This window comes from Cervus elaphus, chromosome 2 (assembly GCF_910594005.1).
Source record: "Cervus elaphus chromosome 2, mCerEla1.1, whole genome shotgun sequence".
NCBI lineage: Eukaryota > Metazoa > Chordata > Mammalia > Artiodactyla > Cervidae > Cervus > Cervus elaphus.
The window spans coordinates 22,574,652-22,598,673 of record NC_057816.1 but is presented as its reverse complement, the minus strand read 5'-3'; the positions used below and the strand labels follow the sequence as shown (position 1 = coordinate 22,598,673).

At 39.3% G+C, this 24,022-nt stretch overlaps 1 protein-coding gene across 1 annotated transcript; it reads right to left on the bottom strand.

The window, feature by feature from the left end:
* Window positions 1–12,470: 12,470 nt before the first annotated feature.
* On the bottom strand, window positions 12,471–24,022 carry LOC122704947 (olfactory receptor 8B4). The gene is made up of 2 exons (XM_043920093.1): window positions 23,991–24,022; window positions 12,471–13,421 (listed from the first exon to the last, which is right to left on the bottom strand). The coding sequence occupies exon 2, from the start codon at window positions 13,401–13,403 to the stop codon at window positions 12,474–12,476; it is 930 nt and encodes a 309-aa protein (XP_043776028.1). The 5' UTR covers window positions 13,404–13,421; window positions 23,991–24,022; the 3' UTR covers window positions 12,471–12,473.

Below are 24,022 nucleotides of genomic sequence, written 5' to 3'. Positions count from 1 at the left end.
GGAGTTTAAAAATAGGATCTGCTACATTCTGGTGACCTTCAGCAGATTCTTAACTCTGAAATTCAGTTTACTCGTGTGTTTTAGCCAGGAGAATGCACATTATTTCTACCTCTGAAAAAGATAAAAACAAATGGAAGTTGCATGGAAAAGTACTCAGTTCACTGCTAGGAAGTTTCTCTGCCACATTTCTTTCATTTTTCAAAGAGGAATAAAAGATCTTCATTTGCACCAGGGAGCTGTTTTGCCCAATTAAGAAAACAAAGAAACTTCATGCTGCAGATAGCTCTTTGGTCCTTGAATAATATACTATGATTTTTGCTTTTAAAATTAGGGAACCCAGAATATATGTCCAGAACTTGGAAAAAGAAAATAAAAAGAACTATAAATTCAAGTCAATAAGACAGTGAAATGTTACATTTTACCTAATACAGCGTGAGATTCTCAGGGCCAGGAAAGAAATTTGACATATGCAATGTCTCTGTGAATTTAGTCCAAAGAGGGCAAACAGTTTGAAGAACATTAAGCTAGAAATAAAAGTAAGTGGAATACATCCAATAGGGTTCTTAGTCCTAGCTGAGAGAGAGACAGAGAGTGGTCCAAACTTCAGATTGCCTCTGTCAAGATCTGTTTTTTGAGGTGATTTTAGTCAACATTGTATGATGATGATTTTTTTAATAGATATCTTCTCAGCATCTAAAGAGTTGATCATGAGTTTTCTCTTTAGTTCTATTAACAAATATTAGTAGATTTCCTAATACTGAACCATCCATGCACCCATGTAAAAAAACTCTGCTTAGATATGATGAACCTTTGTTTTTTCTCTTGCAGAAATTATCTGCTAATATTTTATTTGGGATTTTTGTATTCATATTCAAAAATGAGGTTGGTCCTTTTTTTGTATGCAATTTTGTAGACTTTGGCATTGGTATTATACTTATAAACATAATTTTGAAATTGTTCTTTTTTTAGGCTTTAGGTTGGTTTAAATAGTATTGGAATTATTTGTTCTTTGGTGAATTCTTCTGTGAAACCACTTGTGAGTGGTAATTTTTGTAATATAACTTTTGACAAGTTTATTTTATGGAATTGGACTCTTCAGGTTTCCTATATGTTCCAGTATTATTTTCCTAGAAAATGGACTATTTTATCCAAGCCTTTTAATCCATTTGACTAGAACAAAGCAAAAGTTTGAATTTTTATTTCCTCTTTTTCTATTTCTCCAATATTTCTTAAATTTAGTATTTGCCCTCCCTTTTTTTTCTGAATTTAGAATAAATAGTAGTAGATGTATCAATTTTGCAAAGAAAAGCTATTTATTTATTGATTCATTTTCTATTAATAATTCAATATTTTTAACTATTTTCCTACCCTCTATTTTTATTAATTTTATGATTTTTTCCTGATTAAGTGCTTAGTTTATTCTCATTGTTCCATTTATTATCCAGTATTTAAAGTTACATGTTATATTCCTGCTTTAGCAGTACACATATCCCATGAGTTGTGAAATGTTGCAAAGTTTCATATCCATTTTCTAGATGTTTTGTCATTCTGCATTTTTCTCTTACCTAAAAGTACTTTTAAAGATAGCTTTTAACATTCAAGTAGTAGAGAACTTTTGTTTTCTTAATTACTTAAGTAATTAAGCTTTATTACACAGTTGGAGAAGGAAATGGCAACCCACTCCAGTATTCTTGCCTGGAGAACCCCATGGATGGAGGAACCTCGTAGGCTACAGTCCATGGGGTTGCAAAGAGTCGGACATGACTGAGCAACTTCACTTCACTAGAGGATATTATCTGGACTCTTTCTAACACATAACATATTATTGAGGTTTGCTTTTGTGACCAAATACCTATTCATTTATGTGGCTGTCTTGACTTCTTAATAAGAAGGTGTGGTTCTAGTTTCTTGGAAATAGAACTACACATACATGTACACATACACATGTTTTATATATTTATCATGTTTTTTCTGTTTTTCAGTAAATTTGTTTTATCATGAACTGAGAAAGGTAACTACAGCAAATGAAGCAACAGACAAAGGATTAATCTCAAAAATATACAAGCAACTCCTGAAGCTCAATTCCAGAAAAATAAATGACCCAATCAAAAAATGGGCCAAAGAACTAAACAGACATTTCTCCAAAGAAGACATACAGATGGCTAACAAACACATGAAAAGATGCTCAACATCACTCATTATCAGAGAAATGCAAATCAAAACCACAATGAGGTACCATTACACACCAGTCAGGATGGCTGCTATCCAAAAGTCTACAAGCAATAAATGCTGGAGAGGGTGTGGAGAAAAGGGAACCCTCTTACACTGTTGGTGGGAATGCAAACTAGCATAGCCGCTATGGAGAACAGTGTGGAGATTTCTTAAAAACCTGGAAATAGAACTGCCATATGACCCAGCAATCCCACTTCTGGGCATACACACTGAGGAAACCAGATCTGAAAGAGACACATGCACCCCAATGTTCATCGCATCACTGTTTATAATAGCCAGGACATGGAAGCAACCTAGATGCCCATCAGCAGATGAATGGATAAGGAAGCTGTGGTACATATACACCACGGAATATTACTCAGCCATTAAAAAGAATTCATTTGAATCAGTCCTAATGAGATGGATGAAGCTGGAGCCCATTATACAGAGTGAAGTAAGCCAGACAGATAAAGAACGTTACAGCATACTAACACATATATATGGAATTTAGAAAGATGGTAATGATAACCCTATATGCAAAACAGAAAAAGAGACACAGAAGTACAGAACAGACTTTTGAACTCTGTGGGAGAAGGCAAGGCTGGGATGTTCAGAGAGAACAGCATTGAAACAAGTATACTATCAAGGGTGAAACAGATCACCAGCCCAGGTGGGATGCATGAGACAAGTGCTCAGGGCTGGTGCCCTGGGAAGACCCAGAGGGATAGGGTGGAGAGGGAGGTGGGGGGGGGGGGGGGGTCGGGATGGGGAATACATGTAACTCCATGGCTGATTCATGTCAATGTATGACAAAACCCACTTCAATATTGTAAAGTAATTAGCCTCCAACTAATAAAAATAAATGAAAAAAAAAAAAGTTTCCCTCCATTAGTGTGTTTATTTCTTCTTACCAGTACTGCTGTTTTTTTATTTAGGACATAGAGAGTCACAACTCTCACATACACATTGTAAACTTTACCCTTAACATTATTAAGGGTGCTTACTAGTTTTGGCCTGACTTCCATTCTAACTGATACCCATACTATTTGTTCATTTGTTTGCTTTTACTTAATATATCTTTGGCTACTGTCTTATTTTCCATCTTTCTGAATCACTTGGTTTTAGCTAGGTTTTTGTATGTAACATGGATTTGTATTTTAATTTATGATTCAGCTTAATACTTTTTTTAACTAATAAAGAGGTTATGACATTTACATTTATGTATATATGTTTGCTTTAGTTCTGTCATAATATTTTATGTTATGATATCTCATTTTTTACTTACATTAAGTAACTATATGATTTGCCTTTCTTCTTCCTTATGTGTATGAAATTTTGATACTTAGAAAAGCTCGTATTTTGTGATGGTGCATGCTTTTATAATAACTATAAAATTCCCTTACTGTGTCTGTTAATTCCCCATTATAATTAATGATGCAACTAATACATTTCCTCTTCTTTTCCCTTCTGCTCCTTTTCCTCCATCATCAAGTTTTAGCTAAAAATAAATACTCTTTAATGTCTGTTTTACACTATTAAATATACTTATTCTTTACTGATTGTCAGCTTGTTAAGTACTCTTGTCCTGCCTCCAAGGAGATGTCAGATTGTTCTAATTAGGGATATGTTCTAATTAGGATTCTCAGTTTTCAGAAAGGAGTATCAATCAAACCCTCCTTAGCATATTTATTAATCAGGGCATGCAGTTGTACATATTAATGGGGGAAAAAAAGATAGTTTCAAGTCCTAATGATCCCATTTAAGTGAAATCTTGAATTCTCCACCTGTAACTTAGTGAGAATTTAGTGGATATATGTTGAACCCATAACTGTTTGGATGAATCTTAAAAGGTAAGCAAGTCTTCTTGCTTTTCTGTGAATTACAGATTTCCTAGTCTAATTTTTCTTGTCATATTTCCCTGTGCTGTGCTTGGTCACTCAGTTGTGTCCAACTCTTTGCGAACCCATGGACTGCAGCCTGCCAGGCTCCTCTGTCCATGGGATTTTCCAGGCAAGAATGCTGGAGTGGGTAGCCTATCCCTCCTCCAGGGCATCTTCCCAACCCAGGAATCGAACCAGGGGTCTCCTGCATTGCAGGTGGATTCTTTACCAGCTGAGCTACCAGGGAAACTGGTCATATTTCCCTATTAGCTGTCAGTGAGTGCCTCTAACCATGCCCCTATTTGAGTTGCATTTTCATGTACTCTCAGCAACTTAGTTCTTAGTATGGTTTTGAATGGCAGCAGAATATATACTACCCAAATATGTCATACTGGTATTAAGGATTATTTTAAACTGAAGACTATCGAGAAAAAGTAGATATAAAAAAATCTCTCCCTCTTTACCTAAAATCAGGACATAAATGTGTAAATATGTTCCTTTCCCTTGTTTCCCAGAAGAGACAGAAATTAATCACTGGAGAAAACTCTAAACTCTTCTAAGCCCAAAGACCTCACCAGCAGAACCTGCATTAAAAACATTACTTAATAGACCTTGTCTTCCATTAGTTTTCCTCATATATTTTTCAATACCTTCCCACAGTTTACCACCCCAGAAGCTCAAAGCCCTTTTCCTTTATCTTGTAACTTCTCTACAAATTTATTATTCTTTGTTAAAATACTATTTAAGCCCAAGTTCTAACCACCCTTTGGAGTTAGTTACTCATCCTTGAGTACCCCTGTGTGTGTGCCCAGCACACATGTTCATGTTAATTCATTTCTGTTCATTTTTCTCTTGTTAATCTCTCTTTCATCATTCTAATTTTAGTGTGCTAGTCAATGAACCTGAGATGGATAGAAAAAAGTTTATATTCCTCCCCTACAGTTTCTAATAACCATGCAAGTCAAGAGGGAGTGTCTCAGAGCATAAGAAAATAAGAGCTTCAGTTACCAGAAGTCCCTTTATACTAAAAGCACAAAGATAATCACAATGCAAGTGATTAGCAATATTAATAACTCAATCTCTTCCCATATGAAATCTTACTATTGAGGTCAAGTACAAGGAGCCAAAGGAGGATCAAAATACCATTACATCTTTATTAATAGCAAAACTGATTAAGGAAATCAGTGTCAGGACTCACACCTGCCTCTCAAAACCTAGACCCTAGCTTCACCCAGTAAGGGACAGGAGGAGAAGGTGGAAATGAAATATCACATATCTGGCTTGTACTTTCTAAGCATTTGCCTTAAGTACAAACAAGACAGTGATGAAGAGATACTGGGTACTGTTCCCTCAGTGACCAACTCATCAGCCTTTTTCAGTCTTATCTCTCAAGTTAATCTGTTGTTTTCTCATAGAGTGAGCTAAGTAAGGAAGCAATAATAGGAATGGAAAGTGCTCACTTCTGAACTGCTCCCTCCTGGCAAGTGGCAGAGATTGCTGACTGCCTACCCAGTAGCCATTTGCTCTCTTAATTAATAAAAAATAATCCTAATTTTTTTCCCTAGGTGGCAATTTTCTGAATTGAATGCCAAGTTTCCCAGTTTGCCACGCAAGTAGGTGTGGTTTGTGAGATGTCAGTAAAAGCACCCTTTGCCCTCCTTTGCCCCTTTTTCTTCTTGCTGCTTGGGCTGTGGACAAAACCATATGAGGCCTAGCAGCCATATGGAAACCATGATGCACCCACTAGAATGAAGTCACTACTAAGAAGAGAAGAAAGAGACACTAAGTCCTTGATGACTCACTCCACCATATCTGCCCTGAACTGCCTACCTCGAGATGCCTTTTATGTTAGAGAAAAATAAACCCTCACATGCTTAAACCACTGCAGTCAGACTTAAGTTATCAGTAGCTGAAGCAGTTAGTAAATGATGGATTTCCTTTACGGACATATGAGGGGAGAGAGGGCGATGTTTATCTAATACATGGGCTGGGGCTTAGCACTATTCTGTCATCACTGCCCCACAGAGCAGAGCAGTGCCTTTCATTCCCAGCCTCCACCTGGAAGTTCTTCCTGGACTTGGCATCAGTCACTCACCTCTGTGTTTTCCTACTTGTTTAGAATGTAGGAGAATGTGTAGATACCAAGAACGGTTTATTCTTCTCTGTTCTCCAAAACTGGCACTACCTAATCGTTACCTAATGCTGTTTGGTATTTGACAATACTTTTATATTTCCAACTACAATTAGTTATAGGTTATAAACATATATCTAAACCAGAGTTACAGATTTAGGACCAAGCATGTGGTTGTTGGAACCATGGGAGCTGGAAAGATGTCCAAGGAAGAACCCAAGAGAGTAGACCAAAGAGTGAACCCAGAGGAATCCTGACTTTAATAATGTTTCCTAAAGAGAAAATTTTACTTGCTGAAAGTCAAGCTGTCATGATGTCATGAGGTGACAGAATTTTGGTATTGTGGCAGAGGGACATCCTTTAGGACACCTATCAGAGCATTAAGTCATATTTTTCACTTACTGTAAAGTGAAAGTTCCCAAACTTGTTCCTGTTGACCATTTAAGAACCAACAGTTCCTCATCACCAGCCTGAAAGGATATGCAAAATGACCTATCCTTAGTTTGTGAGAGAAGTGAATATTTTCATCATTTATAAAATGTTGTTTTTTCTGGGGGAGCAATAAATGGCTCGTACTGGCTGTTATAGAAATGAGGAAAAGTGCCTCTGAGTTTTTTTGTCATTTCAGAACTTCAGTGACAAAGGAATCCAAGCCAGTGTCTCATTAAGTACTTATATCTTCCCCTTCAGTCACCTGCAAATATGGGATGCATGTAAAGAAAATTATTCTTAGGCTTTAATGAACTTATTTCCTAAATACCCCTTTCCACTCACATCCTTATGGTTCTGATATATTCCTTATTTCCACTCATTTATAACAATGGTAATTTTTTCCTTAATGCATATCAAATTATATTTATTCTTATCCTTCCTTATTCTTGACTCTTACTAATATATACCCAGGTCTCCACATAACTAAATGTAGACAGTCCTCAGCTAAGTCCAGAAGACTGACTAAAAGTCAGTCCTGGGCATTAACACAATTTCAGTGAGTTAAAATATGTTGTTGTCATTCAGTAAAGTCATGTTCAACTCTTTACGATCCCGTGGGTTAAAGCACACCAACCTCCTCTTTCCTCCACTATCTCCCAAAGTTTCTTCAAATTCATATCCATTGAGTCGGTGATGATATATAACCATCTTATCTGCCGCCACGATCTTCTCCTTTTGCCTTCAATCTCTCCTAGTGTCAGCATATTTTCCAATGAGTCAGCTCTTCAAATCAGGTGGCCAAAGAAGCAGAGCTTCAGCTTCAGCGATCATCCTTCCAATGAATATCTAGGGTTGATTTCTGTCAAGATTGACTGGCTTGATCTCCTCACAGTCCAAAGAATAGCAATACCAAAGAATGTTCAAACTACTGTACAACTGTGCTCATTTCACATGATAGCAAAGTTATGCTCAAAATCCTTCAAGCTAGGCTTGAGTAGTACATGAACCAAGAACTTCTAGACATAAAAACTAGGTTTAAAAAAGACAGAGGAACCAGAGATCAAATTGCCAATATTTGTTGGATCATAGAGAAAGGAGTTCCAGAAAAACATCTTTTTCTGCTTCATTGACTCTGTTAAAACCTTTGATTATGTGATTCACAACAAACTATGGAAAATCCTTAAAAAGTTGGGAGTACCAGACCACCTTACCTGTCTCCTGAGAAACCTGTATGCAGAACAAGAAGCAACAGTTAGAACCAAACATGGAACTTGCTCATAATTGGAAAAGGAGAACATCAAGGCTGTACATTGTCACCCTGCTTATTTAACTTATATGCAGAGTACATCACATGAAATGCTGGGCTGGATGAAGCTCAAGCTGGAATCAAGATTGCCTGGAGAAATAACAATCTCAGATATGCAGATGATGCCATTCTATTGGCAGAAAGTGAAGAGGAACTAAAAAGTCTGTTGATAAGGGTGAAAGAAGAGAGTGAAAAGACTGGCTTGAAACTCAACATTCAAAAACTAAGATCATGGCATCTGATCCCATCACTCCATGGCAAATAGAAGAGGAAAAATTGGAAGCAGTGACAGACTTTATTTTCTTGGGCTCCAAAATAACTGAAATGGTGACTGCAGCCATGAAATTAAAAGACTTTTGCTCCTTGGAAGGAAAGTAATGACAAATCTAGACAGCATAATAAAAAGAAGAGACATCACTTTGCCAACAAATGTCTGTATGGATAAAGCTGTGGTTTTTCCAGTAGTAATATGTGTGAAGGCTTTCCTGGTGGTTCAGATGGTAAAGAATCTGCCTGTAATGCAGGAGACTCTGCCAGCAAGGCAAGAGACCTAGGTTCAATCCCTGGGTTGGGAAGATCCCCTGGAGGAGGGCATGGCAACCCACTTCAGTATTCTTGTCCTGGAGATTCCCCATGGACAGAGGATCCTGGTGGGCCACAGTCCATGGGGTCCCAAAGAGTTGGACATGACTGAGCAACTAGTTCAGTTCAGTTCAGTTGCTCAGTCGTGTCTGACTCTTTGCAACACCATGGACTGCAACACACCAGGCTTCCCTGTCCATGACCAACTCCCAGAGCTTGCTCAAACTCATGCCCATCAAGTTGATGATGCCATCCAACCATCTCATCCTCTGTCATCCCCTTCTCCTCCTGCCTTCAATCTTTCCCAGTATCAGGGTCTTTTCCAACGAGTCAGTTCTTCACATCAGGAGGCCAAAGTATTGGAGCTTCAGCTTCAGCATCAGTCCTTCCAATGCATATTCAGGACTGATTTCCTTTAGGATTGGCTGATTTGATCTCCTTTCAATCCAAGGTATTCCCAAGAGTCTTCTCCAATACCACAGTCCAAAAGCATCAGTTTTTCAGTACTCAGCTTTATTTATGGTCCAACTCTCATATCCATACATGACTACTGGAAAAACCATGGCTTTGACTAGACGGACCTTTGTTGGCAAAGTAATGTCTCTGCTTCTTAAAGCTGTCTAGGTTGGTCATAGCTTTTCTTCTAAGGAGCAGTAGTCTTTTAATTTCATGGCTGCAGTCACTATCTGCAGTGATTTGGGAGCTCAAAAAAAAAAAATAAAATCTCTCACTGTTTCCATTGTTTCCCCATCTATTTGCCATGAAGTGATGGGACCAGATGCCATGATCTTAGTTTTCTGAATGTTGAGGTTCAAGCCAACTTTTTCACTCTCCTCTTTCACTTTCATCAAGAGGTTCTTTAGTTCTTCTTCACTTTCTGCCATAAGGGTGGTGTCATATCTAATGTTACTGATACTTCTCCTGGCAATTTTGATACCAGCTTGTGCTTCCTCTAGCCCGGCATTTCGCATGATGTTCTCTGCATGGAAGTTAAATAAGCAGGGTGACAATATACAGCCTTGATGTACTCCTTTCCCACTTTGGAACCAGTCTGTTGTTCCATGTCTGGTTCTAACTGTTTCTTCTTGACCTGCATACAGATTTCTCAGGGGGCAGGTCAGGCAGTCTAGTATTCCCATCTCTTTCAGAATTTTCCACAGTTTATTGTGATCCACACAGTCAAAGGCTTTGGCGTAGTCAGTAAAGAAGAAGTAGATATTTTTCTGGAACTCTCTTTCTTTTTCAATGATCCAACTGATGTTGGCAATTTGATCTCTGGTTCCTCTGCCTTTTCTAAATCCAGTTTGAACATCTGGAAGTTCACTGTTCACGTACTTTTGAAGCCTAGCTTGGAAAATTTTGAGTATTACTTTGCTAGGATGTGAGATGAGTGCAATTGTATGGTAGTTTGAACATTCTTTGGCATTGCCTTTCTTAGGGATTGGAAAGAAGACTGACCTTTTCCAGTCCTGTGGCCATTACTGAGTTTTCCAAATTTGCTGGCATATTGAGTGCAACACTTTCACAGTGTCATCTTTTAGGATTTGAAATAGCTGAACTGGAATTCCATCACCCCCACTTGCTTTTTTCATAGTGATGCCTCCTGAGGCCCACTTGACTTCACATTCCATGATGTCTAGCTCTAGGTGAGTGATCACACCATTGTGGTTATCTGGGTCAGAAAGATCTTTTTTGTATAGTTCTTCTGTGTATTCTTGCCACCTCTTCTTAATATCTTCTGCTTCTGTTAGGTCCATACCATTTTGTCCTTTATTGTGTCCATCTTTGCATGAAATGTTCCTTTGGTTTCTTTAATTTTCTTGAAGAGATCTCTAGTCTTTCCCATTCTATTGTTTTCCTCTATTTCTTTGCACTGATCACTGAGAAAGGCTTTCTTACCTCTCCGTGCTATTCTTTGGAACTCTGCATTCAAATGGGTATATCTTTCCTTTTCTCCTTTGCCTTTAGCTTCTCTTCTTTTCTCAGTTATTTGTAAGGCCTCCTCAGACAACCATTTTGCTTTTGCATTTTTTTTTTCCTGGGGATGGTCTTGATCACTGCCTCCTGTACAATTTCATGAACCTCCATCCATAGTTCTTTAGGCGCTCTGTCTATCAGATCTAATCCCTTGAATTTATTTGTAACTTCCACTGTATAATGGTAAGGGGTTTGATTCAGGTCATACCTAAATGGTCTAGTGGTGTTCCCTACTTTCTTCAATTTAAGTCTGAAAATTGCAGTAAGGAGTTTATGATGTGAGCCACAGTCAACTCCCAGTCTTGTTTTTGCTGACTGTATAGAGCTTCTCCATCTTTGACTGCAGAGAATATAATCAATCTGATTTCGGTATTGACCTCTGTTTATGTCCATGTGCACAGTATGTGTAAAGCATCTTAAATAGTGCCCAGACATGGAAAAAATTAGTTCTATTTCACATCTCCTCCTGAGTTTCATGCTGCAGGTGCTTCTCTTTGCTGTTCTTGGCTCCATCTCAGAATGCCTTGACCTAGAACACTTGAGCTATCTTTCTTCTTAGTATGATGCTGCCACTGTAACAGGTGTCAGCAGAGAAGTAAATGTGAGGAAGGTCTTGTTTCTCTTTATTTACTCATTTCTCATGCCGCTATACACTGTGCAACTATCCAGTTTTTTGGATGAGTTGGAACATTATGAGCAAAGCCACATATCTAGGCTGAGCACTTTATGTGGCACTCCCCACTTCCAAAAGTACCAAGTGCTCTTTGCAGACAGTCTCCTCATGGACACCCCAAGTTCCAGACTACACAGAGAGGATCCCGTTCTTCTGACCCCGCCACAAGTCTCGGTCCTCTAGCCTCCCCATGTGGGTTAGTTTGACCCTAAGTTTAGCTTCATTCCAACACACAAGGAACTTTATGAAGGTGTACTCATCACAACCTGAACTATCCATTATAGAATAGGGGAGTCTTCAACAGAGTAGGACAGAGCACTCTTTGGCACTCAAAACTGGGGTCCCTTTCAAGTCTTCCTGCAAGTGGAAAGTGTAATGTGACTCCTCTTTCTTCCTGATTCTTTAGTAATTAACTGTAACACACGTACATACACACACACACACACACAGAGTTTCAGAGGCAATAAAATCTAAATCTACTGTAAAGAAAAAAAGAATTGTCCTAAATGTCTATAACATGCACTATACCTTCAGGGCAGGATAGAGGTTAGCAGTTAATAACCTGTTGTAAATCCATGGAATTTCTCTCATTGTTTTGCTTTCAGACTTAGACCCCAGAACCCAAGAATTTGGCCCAGTTAGAAACCACCCACCCCATGGTTATTAATCCATGGCCTAAGAGTTTTGAAACTTTGAAAAGAAAGATTTAGGTTTGATTTATCTTACATTTCAGGTCATATAAACAGCTCTTAGACAAGGCTTTCTCTTATACAGATGTGGATGTATATGAAAGAGATGATTTACATTTCTCCTAGCCAAGCAAACCTTTCTAGGAGTTGGAAGGCTATCTTACTTAATGGCCCAAGTTATAGCTACCTTTCATCTTTGGTAAGCCTGTTCTCGTAACTGAAGAAAAATAAATTCATTCTCCAGGATTTTTGTATGACCACCTGCCCCATCTCCCAGCCAGAAAAGTTGCTTGAACAAACCCATTTAGCCTACCGAGAAAAGGATGGAAGGCATAGAGTCTCATCTTACTCATCTCTTGGACCTAGTATAGAGTCCAATAAACAATAGGCACCTAATAGATGCTAACTTGCATGCAGTGAACCAGTTGAAATAGTATAAACCTCAAAAAGAATTCAAGTAAGAGATTTGCAATTTTTTTAAGTAGAGAGAAGACCTCATTTAAAAAAGAAAGACTAAAAGTCTTCCACATGTAGATAAAATATTCTTGAGCATGCTGCTTACCAATAAGTGACTGATGCAATCAGAACCATTTCAGAAGAGAACTGTCTTCAGGGTTTTTCTTAGAGCAAGTTTAACATCCTTATTCCTCAGACTGTAGATCAAAGGGTTAAGCATGGGAACCACATTGGTGTAGAAGACTGAGGCAAATTTACCCTGGTCCTTTGATCCAGGAAAAGAGTTTGTTAAATAGGTGAATGCCCCTGACCCAAAGAACAGAGCCACAGCAACTACATGGGAGCCACATGTGCTGAAGGCTTTGGACCTACCCTCAGCGGAAGGAATACGGAGGATACTGGAGAGAATCAGAGCATATGAGATGAAGATACAGATACTGGATATTGTGATGACCACTCCAACAACAATAAAAAACACCAGCTCATTGATGTGAGTGCTGGTGCAGGAGAGCTGCAAGAGGGGGAGAACTTCACACAGATAGTGGTCGATGATGTTGGAATCACAGAAGGTCAGTCTCAACATGCTTCCGGTGTGGGCCATGGCCCCAGCAAACCCTATCACATATGAACCAAGCATCATCAGAGAACAGACCTGAGGGGATATGGTGACCGTGTACAGCAGAGGATTGCAAATAGCCACAAAGCGATCATAAGCCATCGATACCAACACGTAGCACTCAGAATTGACAAAGAAACAGAAGAAAAATAGTTGTGTCATGCATCCCACATAAGAAATTATATTTTCTGATACAAAGTCAATTAGCATTTTGGGGGTAAACACACAGGAATACCAGAAATCTATAAAAGACAAGTTGAAGAGGAAAAAGTACATTGGAGTGTGAAGGCTAGAATTCAGCACAATTAAGGTGATCAAGCCCAAGTTGCCCACCACTGTGAACACATAGATCCCTAAGAACAGGAGGAAGAGGGGGAGCTGAAGCTCTGATCGTTCTGATAATCCCACGAGGATGAACTCAGTCACCGAAGAGCTGTTTACCAGAGCCATTCTCTTCTGGGAAGCTGTCTGTGGAAACAAGGGACAAAATGTTTCAATTGATTATAAGCACAAGCATAGCTGATGGAAAAAAGTCTAGAAGATGAGCCAGTGCATGAATGCCCTCCTTTTTGCTTTTCTTCTCTCATCTATATGCCCTCCCTCCACCTGAGCCCTGCCAAGCTATTGACAATGTGTCAATGTGTCAATGAGACTACATCTTAGCTCTCCTGGGCTGATCATGAATCCAGGCTAGAGTCTGTTAGCATGGGCAGCAAGAATTCTGCCTGCACTCGGGGGATGAGGAGATGGAGCACCTGAATTGACTGCCCAGTAGCTCTCAGAAAGACCTTCCAAGAGCCCGGAGTACAACCTGAACCGACTGCGCCTCAGACTCTGAGAGACAGGCTCTCCTGTCCCACATTGTCTCCATTCACCCTGCCGCCCCCTCCCAACCAGATAAGAGGTCCGCACCCTGAGAGAAAGCCAAGAGTGGTCCCCTCTGTCTGCACTTCCTGCCTTGCTCATTTTAGTCCCTTCACTACATTTGACACCAGAATCAGTTTCAAGAGTAAAGAGGGGATCGGTACCTCTCAGACTGCTTGATTGTGAATTTAAAAGAAAGTCATAAGGAGAAATGAGAGTCACATTCACCTTCCTCCTCCCTGCCCTTCAGTCCTGGGCATTAAGCAATTTCTTTTTCCATTAGCTCAAAGGAGAAAATGGTGTTAGTGCATAGAGCAGACAGCATCAAGTTTTAGCTCTTCTGATTCCCTTGGTGCTGAGAATCAGAGCTTTTACAGACCCCAGTCTCCAAGGTGCTGTAGGACTAGGCCAAGATTTCTGTTGGTGGATTTTCCCAGATGGTATATACCAACTTTAGGAGAAAAAAAAGAGCAACCCTCCTTTTCACCAGAACCCCAGCTGGTATATCATGGAGAACTTAGGGCTACTTGATGATCTCAGGGATCTGATTAGATACAGTCTCAATCCCTAGGTAATTTCTCAGTTATGTCCCTACAGGGAAGAAATTGGACTGTCTTTGTTTACAACCTGGATGATGATGTTACCTAGCATCCTGGGACTCAGGTGTTCACACAAACTTCTCCTAAACTCTGAGGATTTCATGTTGTTGAGTGATGAATTGAGATGGGGGGTAGGGCTCAGGTTTCCTCTCCTTTATTAAATCTTGGTACTTACACTTGACATTAAGGGAGGATGATCCCATACTTATTTTAACCACTATTTCCAAATTTGTAAAGGGAGCTTTGAGAATAGGACCAAAAAAAGTTAGGTCGGACTTGTAGGTGGTATGAAGAGCACCTCTGACAAAATGTTTCTAGCACCATAAGCTGCTCAGAACAGTGGAGACATTCCACCACCACCACAATCACAAGCACCACCTACCCTCAGTTCTACCAAGGGCTATAGACTGGCTTTTACTATAAATGAGATTAAGGTATCACTTATGCAAAGCAGCACTCACACATGTGCTCACACACACACACACACACACACACACACACACCCCTTCACAAACTTACTGTATGGATGTGTGCAGGCCAAGGTATTAACAGGAGATGTACCTAAAGGTTTTAAATTCTGTAATCTTTCAGATGGCAAAATTGTTCTCCATGTCATCTGCTACATGAATATTCTAAGAAATTTTCAAAGATATGTGAGCAACTGCATTTGTAAGTTTCCACTGAGGATGCCTAAAATAATCCTAGATTGCTTGGAACATTCCTGATTTACATCCATTATCCCTGTATAATTATTAATAGCAAACCTTCTCACTCTCAAAAGTGTCTGGATTTGGGTAACAAATTATATGGTCACCCTACTAAAAAGAGCATAAGCAACTATTCAAATCCTCCTGCTCCTGCTGTCTCCTACTGACTTCTCTCCACTTTCTGACTAAGACAGTCTCTGTCTTTCACCCTCTCTTACCCTAAGAGTTCTCTTTCACTGAACCTGCTCTTCCTGGCCAACCAGTACTTTCTTGTCGGTAGATTTTGGCTTAAAAATGGGGAGGGCATTAACTGCAAGCTATTTCTGATTTATACCTAGCCCAAACTATACAACTTTACAGTGTGCATGTGTGGCAGGTTATTCTTTCCAAAGATGGCATTATAGCACATGCACACTTGCGCACGTGTGCACACACACACCTATACATACATCTTACATCCCACATGCTCTTAATACAAGGGAAGGAAAGCTGTCCTTCAATAAAGACAACTCCCATGGTGCCTATGCTTTCTAACCTTGCATCTAGGCAGGGACTTGGGATTTCTCAAACCAAGAATATGGCAGAAGTGATGCTACATGACTCAGCCATGGAAGAATACAGCTTTCGCTTCGCTATCTGTCCCTCTCTCTCCTTCCTCCTTCTCCTTTCCTCCATCCTTCCTCCTTCCGCCTTCCCTCTTCCTCTCTCCTTACTCTTATTCCTCTTTTGTCATCCCCAGCCTCTCACTCACATTGGAACATCTGGCTTTGTCTCCAGATAAACCAGAAGGCGGAAAGTTTATGGTCATTTATCAAGTGCTGAGGAGGAACAGAAGCCCTCTGGACTTCCCTGGTGGCTCAGATGGTGAAGAATCTGCCCACAGTGCGGCAGACCTGGGTTCAATCCCTAAATTGGGAAGATCCCTTGGAGAAGGGAAAGACAATCCACTCCAGCATTCTTGCCTGGAGAATTATATGAACAAAGGAACCTGGCAGGCTACAATCCATGGAGTCACAAAGAGCCAGACACCACTGGACAACTAACACTTTTTTTGTTTTTCAGAAGCCCTCTAGCGATTGCATGCTGCATCAGAATGCATACTCAAGGGAAATTGCCAGGACAGTTCCTAGTAAAGGACTGGATTCTGTTTCCCCTTCACTACTCAGAGAAACTTTTTTCCAGTTCCATATTTAGATGATGTTTCTGAGGTTTGTTTTTATGAAGAAAATAGGTATTTCTCTTTAGTACATAATTTCTTACCCACTGCATTTCTCCCTCTTAAATAACAGTTTTGCAGATATGTGGCAATGGCTCAGCAATGAATGAGGAAGGGATAAACATCTCTGTTCATCAGAGTAGCAGTCAGTGTATTCACTTATTCATCATCCAATACATTTTTATTAAGATTAGCTACTTCTTGCAATCTTGCAAACTTTATATTCAGAAAAATCTCTAATATGGCAAACTAAGAATTCAGAATAAAGTATAAAAGTCATCTATTTGTTGATATTTGAGGGAGCAGATACTAAGTGAATTCCTGTGAGAGCAAAAGAGAATAATCCAGGGGGGTGCACTGGACCTGGGGTTTGTCCTTGGGGAGCTAGTCTATTTCCTGTGGCCCAGATTTGGAGTTTAATTTGGTTGCCGATGCAGGACACAGGAGATAAAGCCAGGAAATCAAGCAGGCTGGGAGTTTGGTACCATTATTGACTCATAATACTGGGTCCCAAAGGGAAACATCTCCCATGGCTTAATTATAGAAAGAAAAAAGTTCACATAGGAAGAGGCAGAGATATGTATCTGTCCTGGCCTTGGCTCTAAAAGGGCAGAAAAAGAGAGAAAATATCCCCTGAAAAGTTCCAACCACCTCTGTGTTTTAGGCAGAAAATCTGTATTACATATATAACAACAACAACAACAAAACATCTTTCTTGGGAAAATACAATTTAAATCAAAATATCAAAGGATTTCCCCTGATAAATACCCAAGGATCATAAACTCTTAATGAAAATTACTAAACAAACACATAATAAGCCACCAGGATGATAATGAAAAATCACAATCTACAGAACCAGATCTGCAAAATTATTATATTTATCAGGGACAGAATAAAAAATAAATATATTTGATGTATTCAAAGGGGAAAAAATGAAAGTATAATGAAGGAAAAATCACAATTGGCAAAGCATATTTTTAAAGAATTTAAACTCTATTTATTGACCACTCTGTGCAGCTTGTGGGATTTTAGTTCTCCAACCAGAGAATTCCCTCCAATAAAGCTTTTAGAAATAAAAACATGATTGTTGAAATGAGGAATTCTTTGAATATGTTAAACAGCCTGTTAGACACAGGTGAAGAAAAAATAAGTAACTTGGATAGTAGAACTTATCCAGAAGTCAGCATCAACTAGGGAGAAGGGGGGAATAGCTATCATTTAGAAATAAAACATAAGAAATGTAGAAATAAATACAGTCTGACGGATATATAGAGCACATCTACCACATTCTAGACATTGTGTTTGGCACTGAAAATAAAGCAATAGTGGAAACACATAGTCCCTTTTCTTTCAAATAGGTAATTTAGATGGAAAAAGTAAACAGCTGCTTCTAATTGATTCTAATAATTAATCAATTCCAATAATTAATTGGAAATACAGTAAGTTTGCCAGAAAAAAGTTATGGGTTGCTATGAAACCATTTAATGAGGCGGGGGGAGGTGCTCTCCTGAATCTGGAGGGTCAGGGATGTCCTCCCTGAGGAAGTGAAATTCAGGTTTAAAACTCAAAAAGCAAATAGTGATGAAACTAGTTGTTTGTGACTGTCCAGCATTGGCACTCCTGCATTTGGAAACCCGCCCTTGTGTAAGTCTTGGATGGAGCCAGAACTTGGCCTTTTTCTGTGAAATCTTGAGAACATAAGACATGAGCTCAGCTCAGATATTCCCATGCTCTTTCTGTGACACAAAAAAGAGGAACAATTCATATTCCTTTTTGGCACCAAAAAAAGACAAAAATCAGTCAATCAGTAACAAATGTCAGGTGTTGGTGGCCAACAGGAGCAGCCAGCTCAGCCTAACCAGACAGATCTGAGGTGTAACTTGGCTGGGCTTCTACCACCTGGCTTCTCCTAGATGCTACCTGGCTCCAAAAACTGCTGTGAGATTCTGTGAACCACTTCATTTCCTGACAACTCCCTTTTTTGGAAGAAGTTAACCAGAATTAGTGTTCTGTTTGTAGTTAAGAATGCTGGCTGCCAGAATAGTGACTGGAGATTAATGGGGGTGTGGCAGGGAGTGGAGGTAGGGAAACCGTTCCAAGCTGTGGGACAACTTTCTCATATCCCTGTGATGAAGGCAGACACACCCACCAAAATCACCTTTTAAAAGGGTGCAACAAAGTCTCCCTCAGTGTTTCTCTCTATTTTGAATGATTTTTCCCCTTCCAGGGAACTGTTGTGTGGATGTGGTTTAAAGGATAAAATGAACAAACTTTGCAGATTTCAGAGACCGTTCTTCATAATCCTACATAAAGTTTTTTAAACCTTCAATTGTCCAATGACTCCTTTTTTCTTTAATAATGAATAATAAGCTCCTTTTCTAGGCAGACAGAAGTGCATTTGATTGTCTGACCAGCTTTTTTAATGTTTTGTGGACCATAAAAGCAATAGCAAATAATAATAATAAGGATTATGTTTAACATCTAAAGAAGGTAATGGCACAAAAAATATTTTTATTAGTGATTAAATTGCTAGTGTGTGTTTAAATTGGTCATTATTTTTATAAGGTTCTATTTTTCATGGGTTCTATGTTCACTTATTTGCCTTTGTGATTCTGTATAAAATCAATACAGAATAGCTTTGGAATAGCTTTTTGAAAGCTATTTTTCAAAAAATAATTTACTCTTAAAAATCACTTATAAAGTATTATAGAAAGTGTGTCTTTGGTCTGGCAACAGATCTTTATTAAAAAACAACTTCCAGTCATTGCATGTAATTATGGAAATGCAGGCTTCCCAGGTGGCACTAGTGGTAAAGAACCCACCTGCCAATGCAGGAGACACAAGACTTGGGTTCAGCCCCTGGGTCGGGAAGAACCCCTGGAGGAGGGCTTTGCAACCCATTCCTGTATTCTTGCCTGGAGAATCCCATGGACAGAGGAAACTGGCAGGCTATAGTCCATGGGGTCACAAAGAGTCGGACATGACTGAAGCAACTTACCTCGTACATATGCATGGAGATGCACAATCTGCTTTATGATGTGATTTTAGAAATGCATTGCTATTAGTCTTGACTGATAAGTAGAACTTAACCAAGAGAGAAAATCAGGATTTCTGGGCAAAGAGAATCACAAAAGGAAATATTAAAAGTCATATGAAGGGAAAGAAAAAAAAAAAAGCATTGCAAATTTGGGAAATGGAAAATGACATTGAGACTCGAATCATTGTATACATGGCAGAGAGGGGTGAGAGGTAGGTGGGGTGGATTAATGATGGAGGTAAATTAGATCCTCTTCCCTCTCTGACTCGAGAATCAATTGAGAAGTTAGACACAGAAGTCAGGGGGGCGAAAAAATGCCAGCTTTATTCCTGATAAAGTTAATTAGAAGACCGAGCGGGGATGTACATCTACAATAGGACCTTATAACTCCCTCACTGCACACCATAGACTAAATTTATGAATCCAGGTCTAAACTGAGCTGGACAACAGTTGGTGTTCTCAACAAAGGAGAAGGGTTGCAGATGGAGGAGATGAGCAGAGATTCTGAGAATGTGCATGTCTTAACCAGAAATGAGGAGAGAGGCCTAACAAAGGGGGCTGGGCCACCCTGAACAACATTATAAGTCAATTTTCCTAATTTGTGATTAGTCCTGTAAACCATTCACTCCATTGGAGTGAAGTAGGGGCAAATAAGGGGGAAGAGAAAGGGTTGCTTCTTCAGTTACCTGTATAGGACATAGAGTCTTCTCCCTACTAGGGAAGGTGAAGCCTCAGAGAAGCTAGAATCACATTTGGGGTGGAAACCAGTTAGCACCAGAGTTTGTAGTTGATGGTGAGCAAAATAGGAGAGTTGACATCTCCAAACTTGCTTCTGACTTTTGGTAAAGAGTGTAGGAGATGGATGGGGCTGGAGACCAGGGAAACCTGAACTCAGGTGGTGGGAGGAAAGTGCAGCATGTCACACATGAGAAATAGTCAGAGAGAAAGCTGCTCTTAGAAATTTAGAAAAGGAAATTTAGGATCCTCAGATGAACACATTACTGCTTAAAAAAAAAAAAAAAAAACTCTTTGTAATAAGGAAACAGTGTTGTCCTGTGCAGCCAATAGAAACATTTTACATCATCCCACTGATCTTACAACTCCTAACATAATGAGTATAGCCATTAAAAATCATGATTTTCAAATATATTTAGTCACATGAAGAGCTGTTTACATTGTGTTACAGAATGAGAAAAAAAGTTATAAAATCAAACACTATGACCACATTTGTTGTTGTGTTTGTGGATATATGTGTGTGTTGTTTTTGCAAATCAATTTAAGTCATCATAGGTACACACACACAAATTTCTGAAAGAATAAACACCCAAATCCTAAGAGTAGTTAGTTATCTCTTGATGGTAGGATCATAGATTTTTTAATCTTTTGCTTACCGATACTTTTACATATTCTTACAACACTCAAGCATTGCTTCTGCAATTTTAAGAAGAATTATTTTAAAAAATTAAAAACAAAACAGTGCATAATTTAACATTTTAAGATCTCACTCAGGATTTGTTCAGCATTTACCTACACCTTCTGTATCTGCCAGGCATTAAGCTGTCTGCATGTGTTAGATCACCTAACTAGGGTTGAGACTATAACCTCAAACATTTTCTGGATATTTGACTTCACAATCCATATCACCGTAGCCCAGCAGGTCTCACATATGGTTGTATTACTGACCCTATCAAATCAGTGCATTGGATAAGGAAAAAAGTCTTTGGCACTCTTCCTTGACATCTCTTTTTGGTGAATCATTTCAAGTGAGAGTGAATGCATGGACAAGTCCAGCTCTGAGGCAGCAAGACCTTGGACTTGGCACAGGGTGCATATACATGCATCACAATTTCTTGCACATGCAGATTGAGCCTCTGGAAGGCAGCGAGTGGCAGGAGTGTGAACACCAGAGTCAGCCAGTCTAAATTCAGTTCTTTACTTCACCACTTACTATCTGTACAATCTATTTCAGGTAAGTTCTTAACATCTTTAAGCCTCAGTTTGCCCATTTATAAAACAGAGAGAATCATTTCATGTGTTATAGGAAGTCTAAATGAGAACTTGTATAAAATGTTATTGTTTGTGTTTGAGGAACATGGTCCCATGAATCTTGTGAGACTCTTGTCCACCTTCATTCTCAAATCACAGTCATTGCAAGATGTGAAGAAGGAGGTAGAGAGACAAGGAGTCATACCCTTGAGGAGGCCAGACTGAATGGCATCTACAACCAAACTGTGGGGTCAAATGTCTCGGGGCTGTTTTTTCTCCCACTCCAGGCCTGGTTCTTCCTTTTATGTGGTCTCACTAGTCACTGACCAAACCTGGGAAACTATTGTGTGTGCAAGTAAAAGGTGGTGAGAAATGATGCTAAGGAACCATTATGTTTGGGACACAGCATTGGCCTCTTCACAGAAAGCAAGTCTCACTTATACATACACAGGCATCCTCAAAGAGCAAACATAAATGACTACAAAGATGAGCATTCTTCCATTAAACAGCTGCTTGCAGAATCACATTAAATAAAGCTCATTTCACCTAATATTCATATTTCAAGGTTTTTTTTTTTTCATATTTCAGTTTTAAACACCATTTGTCTCCACATAAAACCAGTGCTTGGGCAGGGAAAGAACAGAATAAGCCAGATTGTTTTGCCAGAAGGTAATAAAGTGCTCAAAATCTAATGTAGCTATATTGAAAGGTCATAAGATCGAGTGTGAGGAGGGTGGCACTGGACAAACCTGGGACAAATTGAGCATCAAAGTAAATAATGATAATAATGAATCATAACTCGATAAAATTAGAATGTATGAGTCCATAATGATATAAATGAATGAATGAATCAATGAATATAGAAGAAATAAGGGTTCTTCCTGACGAAACTACAAAAGTTTGATGGAGTTAGAAACAAATAACAAAAGTTTGATGGAGTTAAAAAATCTCCATTTTATAACCATCAGATTAATAGAATCAAGCAAGCACCATCAGTGGATGTTAAAAGAAGGGTGTGAAAGATTGAAAAGGAACATCACACTTCATGGTCTCAAAATATCTCCCCACAATTTACTTTTAAATACAACGGAAAAAGTAGCAATCTTCCCCAATAAATTACCAATAAACTTGCAAAGTTTCAAGAACTCTGTGTTATCAAATGTCCCCAGATTGAGATCAAAGAAAAAGGAAGCTTTGCTCTGAGGAAATGGTGCTATGCGAAGTCAGCAAAGAATCAGGCTGTGATCTTGGTAACTCTTTTCTAAGTGTATTAATCTTCTGAACACAATCATTTGAGATTATGGTCTCCATTACTCTGGGGGAAATGGGAGCATGAATGATTCATTTCTATATTGTACAAATTTTTCTTCAGCTTGCTGTCTCTGGCATATTAACTAAAATGGGGAATACGAAATGAATGCCCAACTGTTAAATTTCTCTTGAAGTCCTATGTTCAGTTGGGTAGTGAAAGGTTGTTGCTGAACAATAAGACGCCGGGATTCTTGGCCTCCGGAGGAGACTAATTTAATCCGGGGCCAGAGACAAGGCTGGATCTCTCAGAGCTTTTGTGTAATAGAGTTTTATTAAAGTATAAAAGAGATAGAGAAAGCTTCTGACATAGGCATCAGAAGGGGGCAGAAAGTGTACCCCCCTGCTCGTCTTTAGCTGTATGTTATATAGTCACTAGCAGCCTGTTAATGAAAAGAAAGGAATGTCTTAAAATTCACAATGGCACCAGATAATTCATCCCAGGCCATGAAACGATTGACTTGAATCTTGTAGAAGGGCAGATTACCACACAAATAGTTTCATTTACATAGATTAGGGGAACAATATCTGAGTATAACACACTGGTTTGTCAAGTAGTTTGAGCCATTTGGCAGAACCAACTTGAAGACAGAGTCTGGGGTACATTAACATAGCTTAAGACAAACATTTCCATAAGAAAAAATGTATTGGTTAACTCCAGGTTTTGAGAATAGTTAGCTTCAGGTGAAACCAGGTGTCATGGCAACATAGCATTTTAAGAGAAATCTCCTTTTAAATTTGTATAGAGAAGGAAAAAAAATCTCTAGTTTGTTTCCTCCTGCCACTTAAGAAAGATAAAAATGTCTGGCACTTGCAGCCTATTTCCTCCTTTTGGAGACCCCTGGCCTTCCTGCCTGTTACCCTCTCAATAGTGGCTTAGAGTTTGCTGAAGGTATTCATTTTATAGAAAACTATAAATTTTACTATTAGGAGGAGTGTGAAGTGGGGGTTTGGGCTTCCCCTGTGGCTCAGCAGTAAAGAATTTGCCTTTGATACAGGAGTCACAGAATTCCATGGACAGAGGAGCCTGCTGGACTAGAGTCCATGGGGTCGCAAAGAGTTAGACATGACTGAAGCAACTTAGCAGCAGCAAAGTGGTGGTCTACAGATAAGGATAGGGTCTGGCTTCCACTACAGATGCCGGGTGGCATGTGCCTAAAATTAGGGGACAGGAGTAAACATAAGAACAACATAATCAAGGGCTTCCCAAGTGGCTCAGTGGTAAAGAATCTGCCTGCCAATGCAGGAGATGCAGGTTCAATCCCTGGATCGGGAAGATCCCCGGGAGGCAGAAATCTCCACCCACTCCAGTATTCTTACCTAGAGAATTTCACGGACAGAGTAGTCTGGCA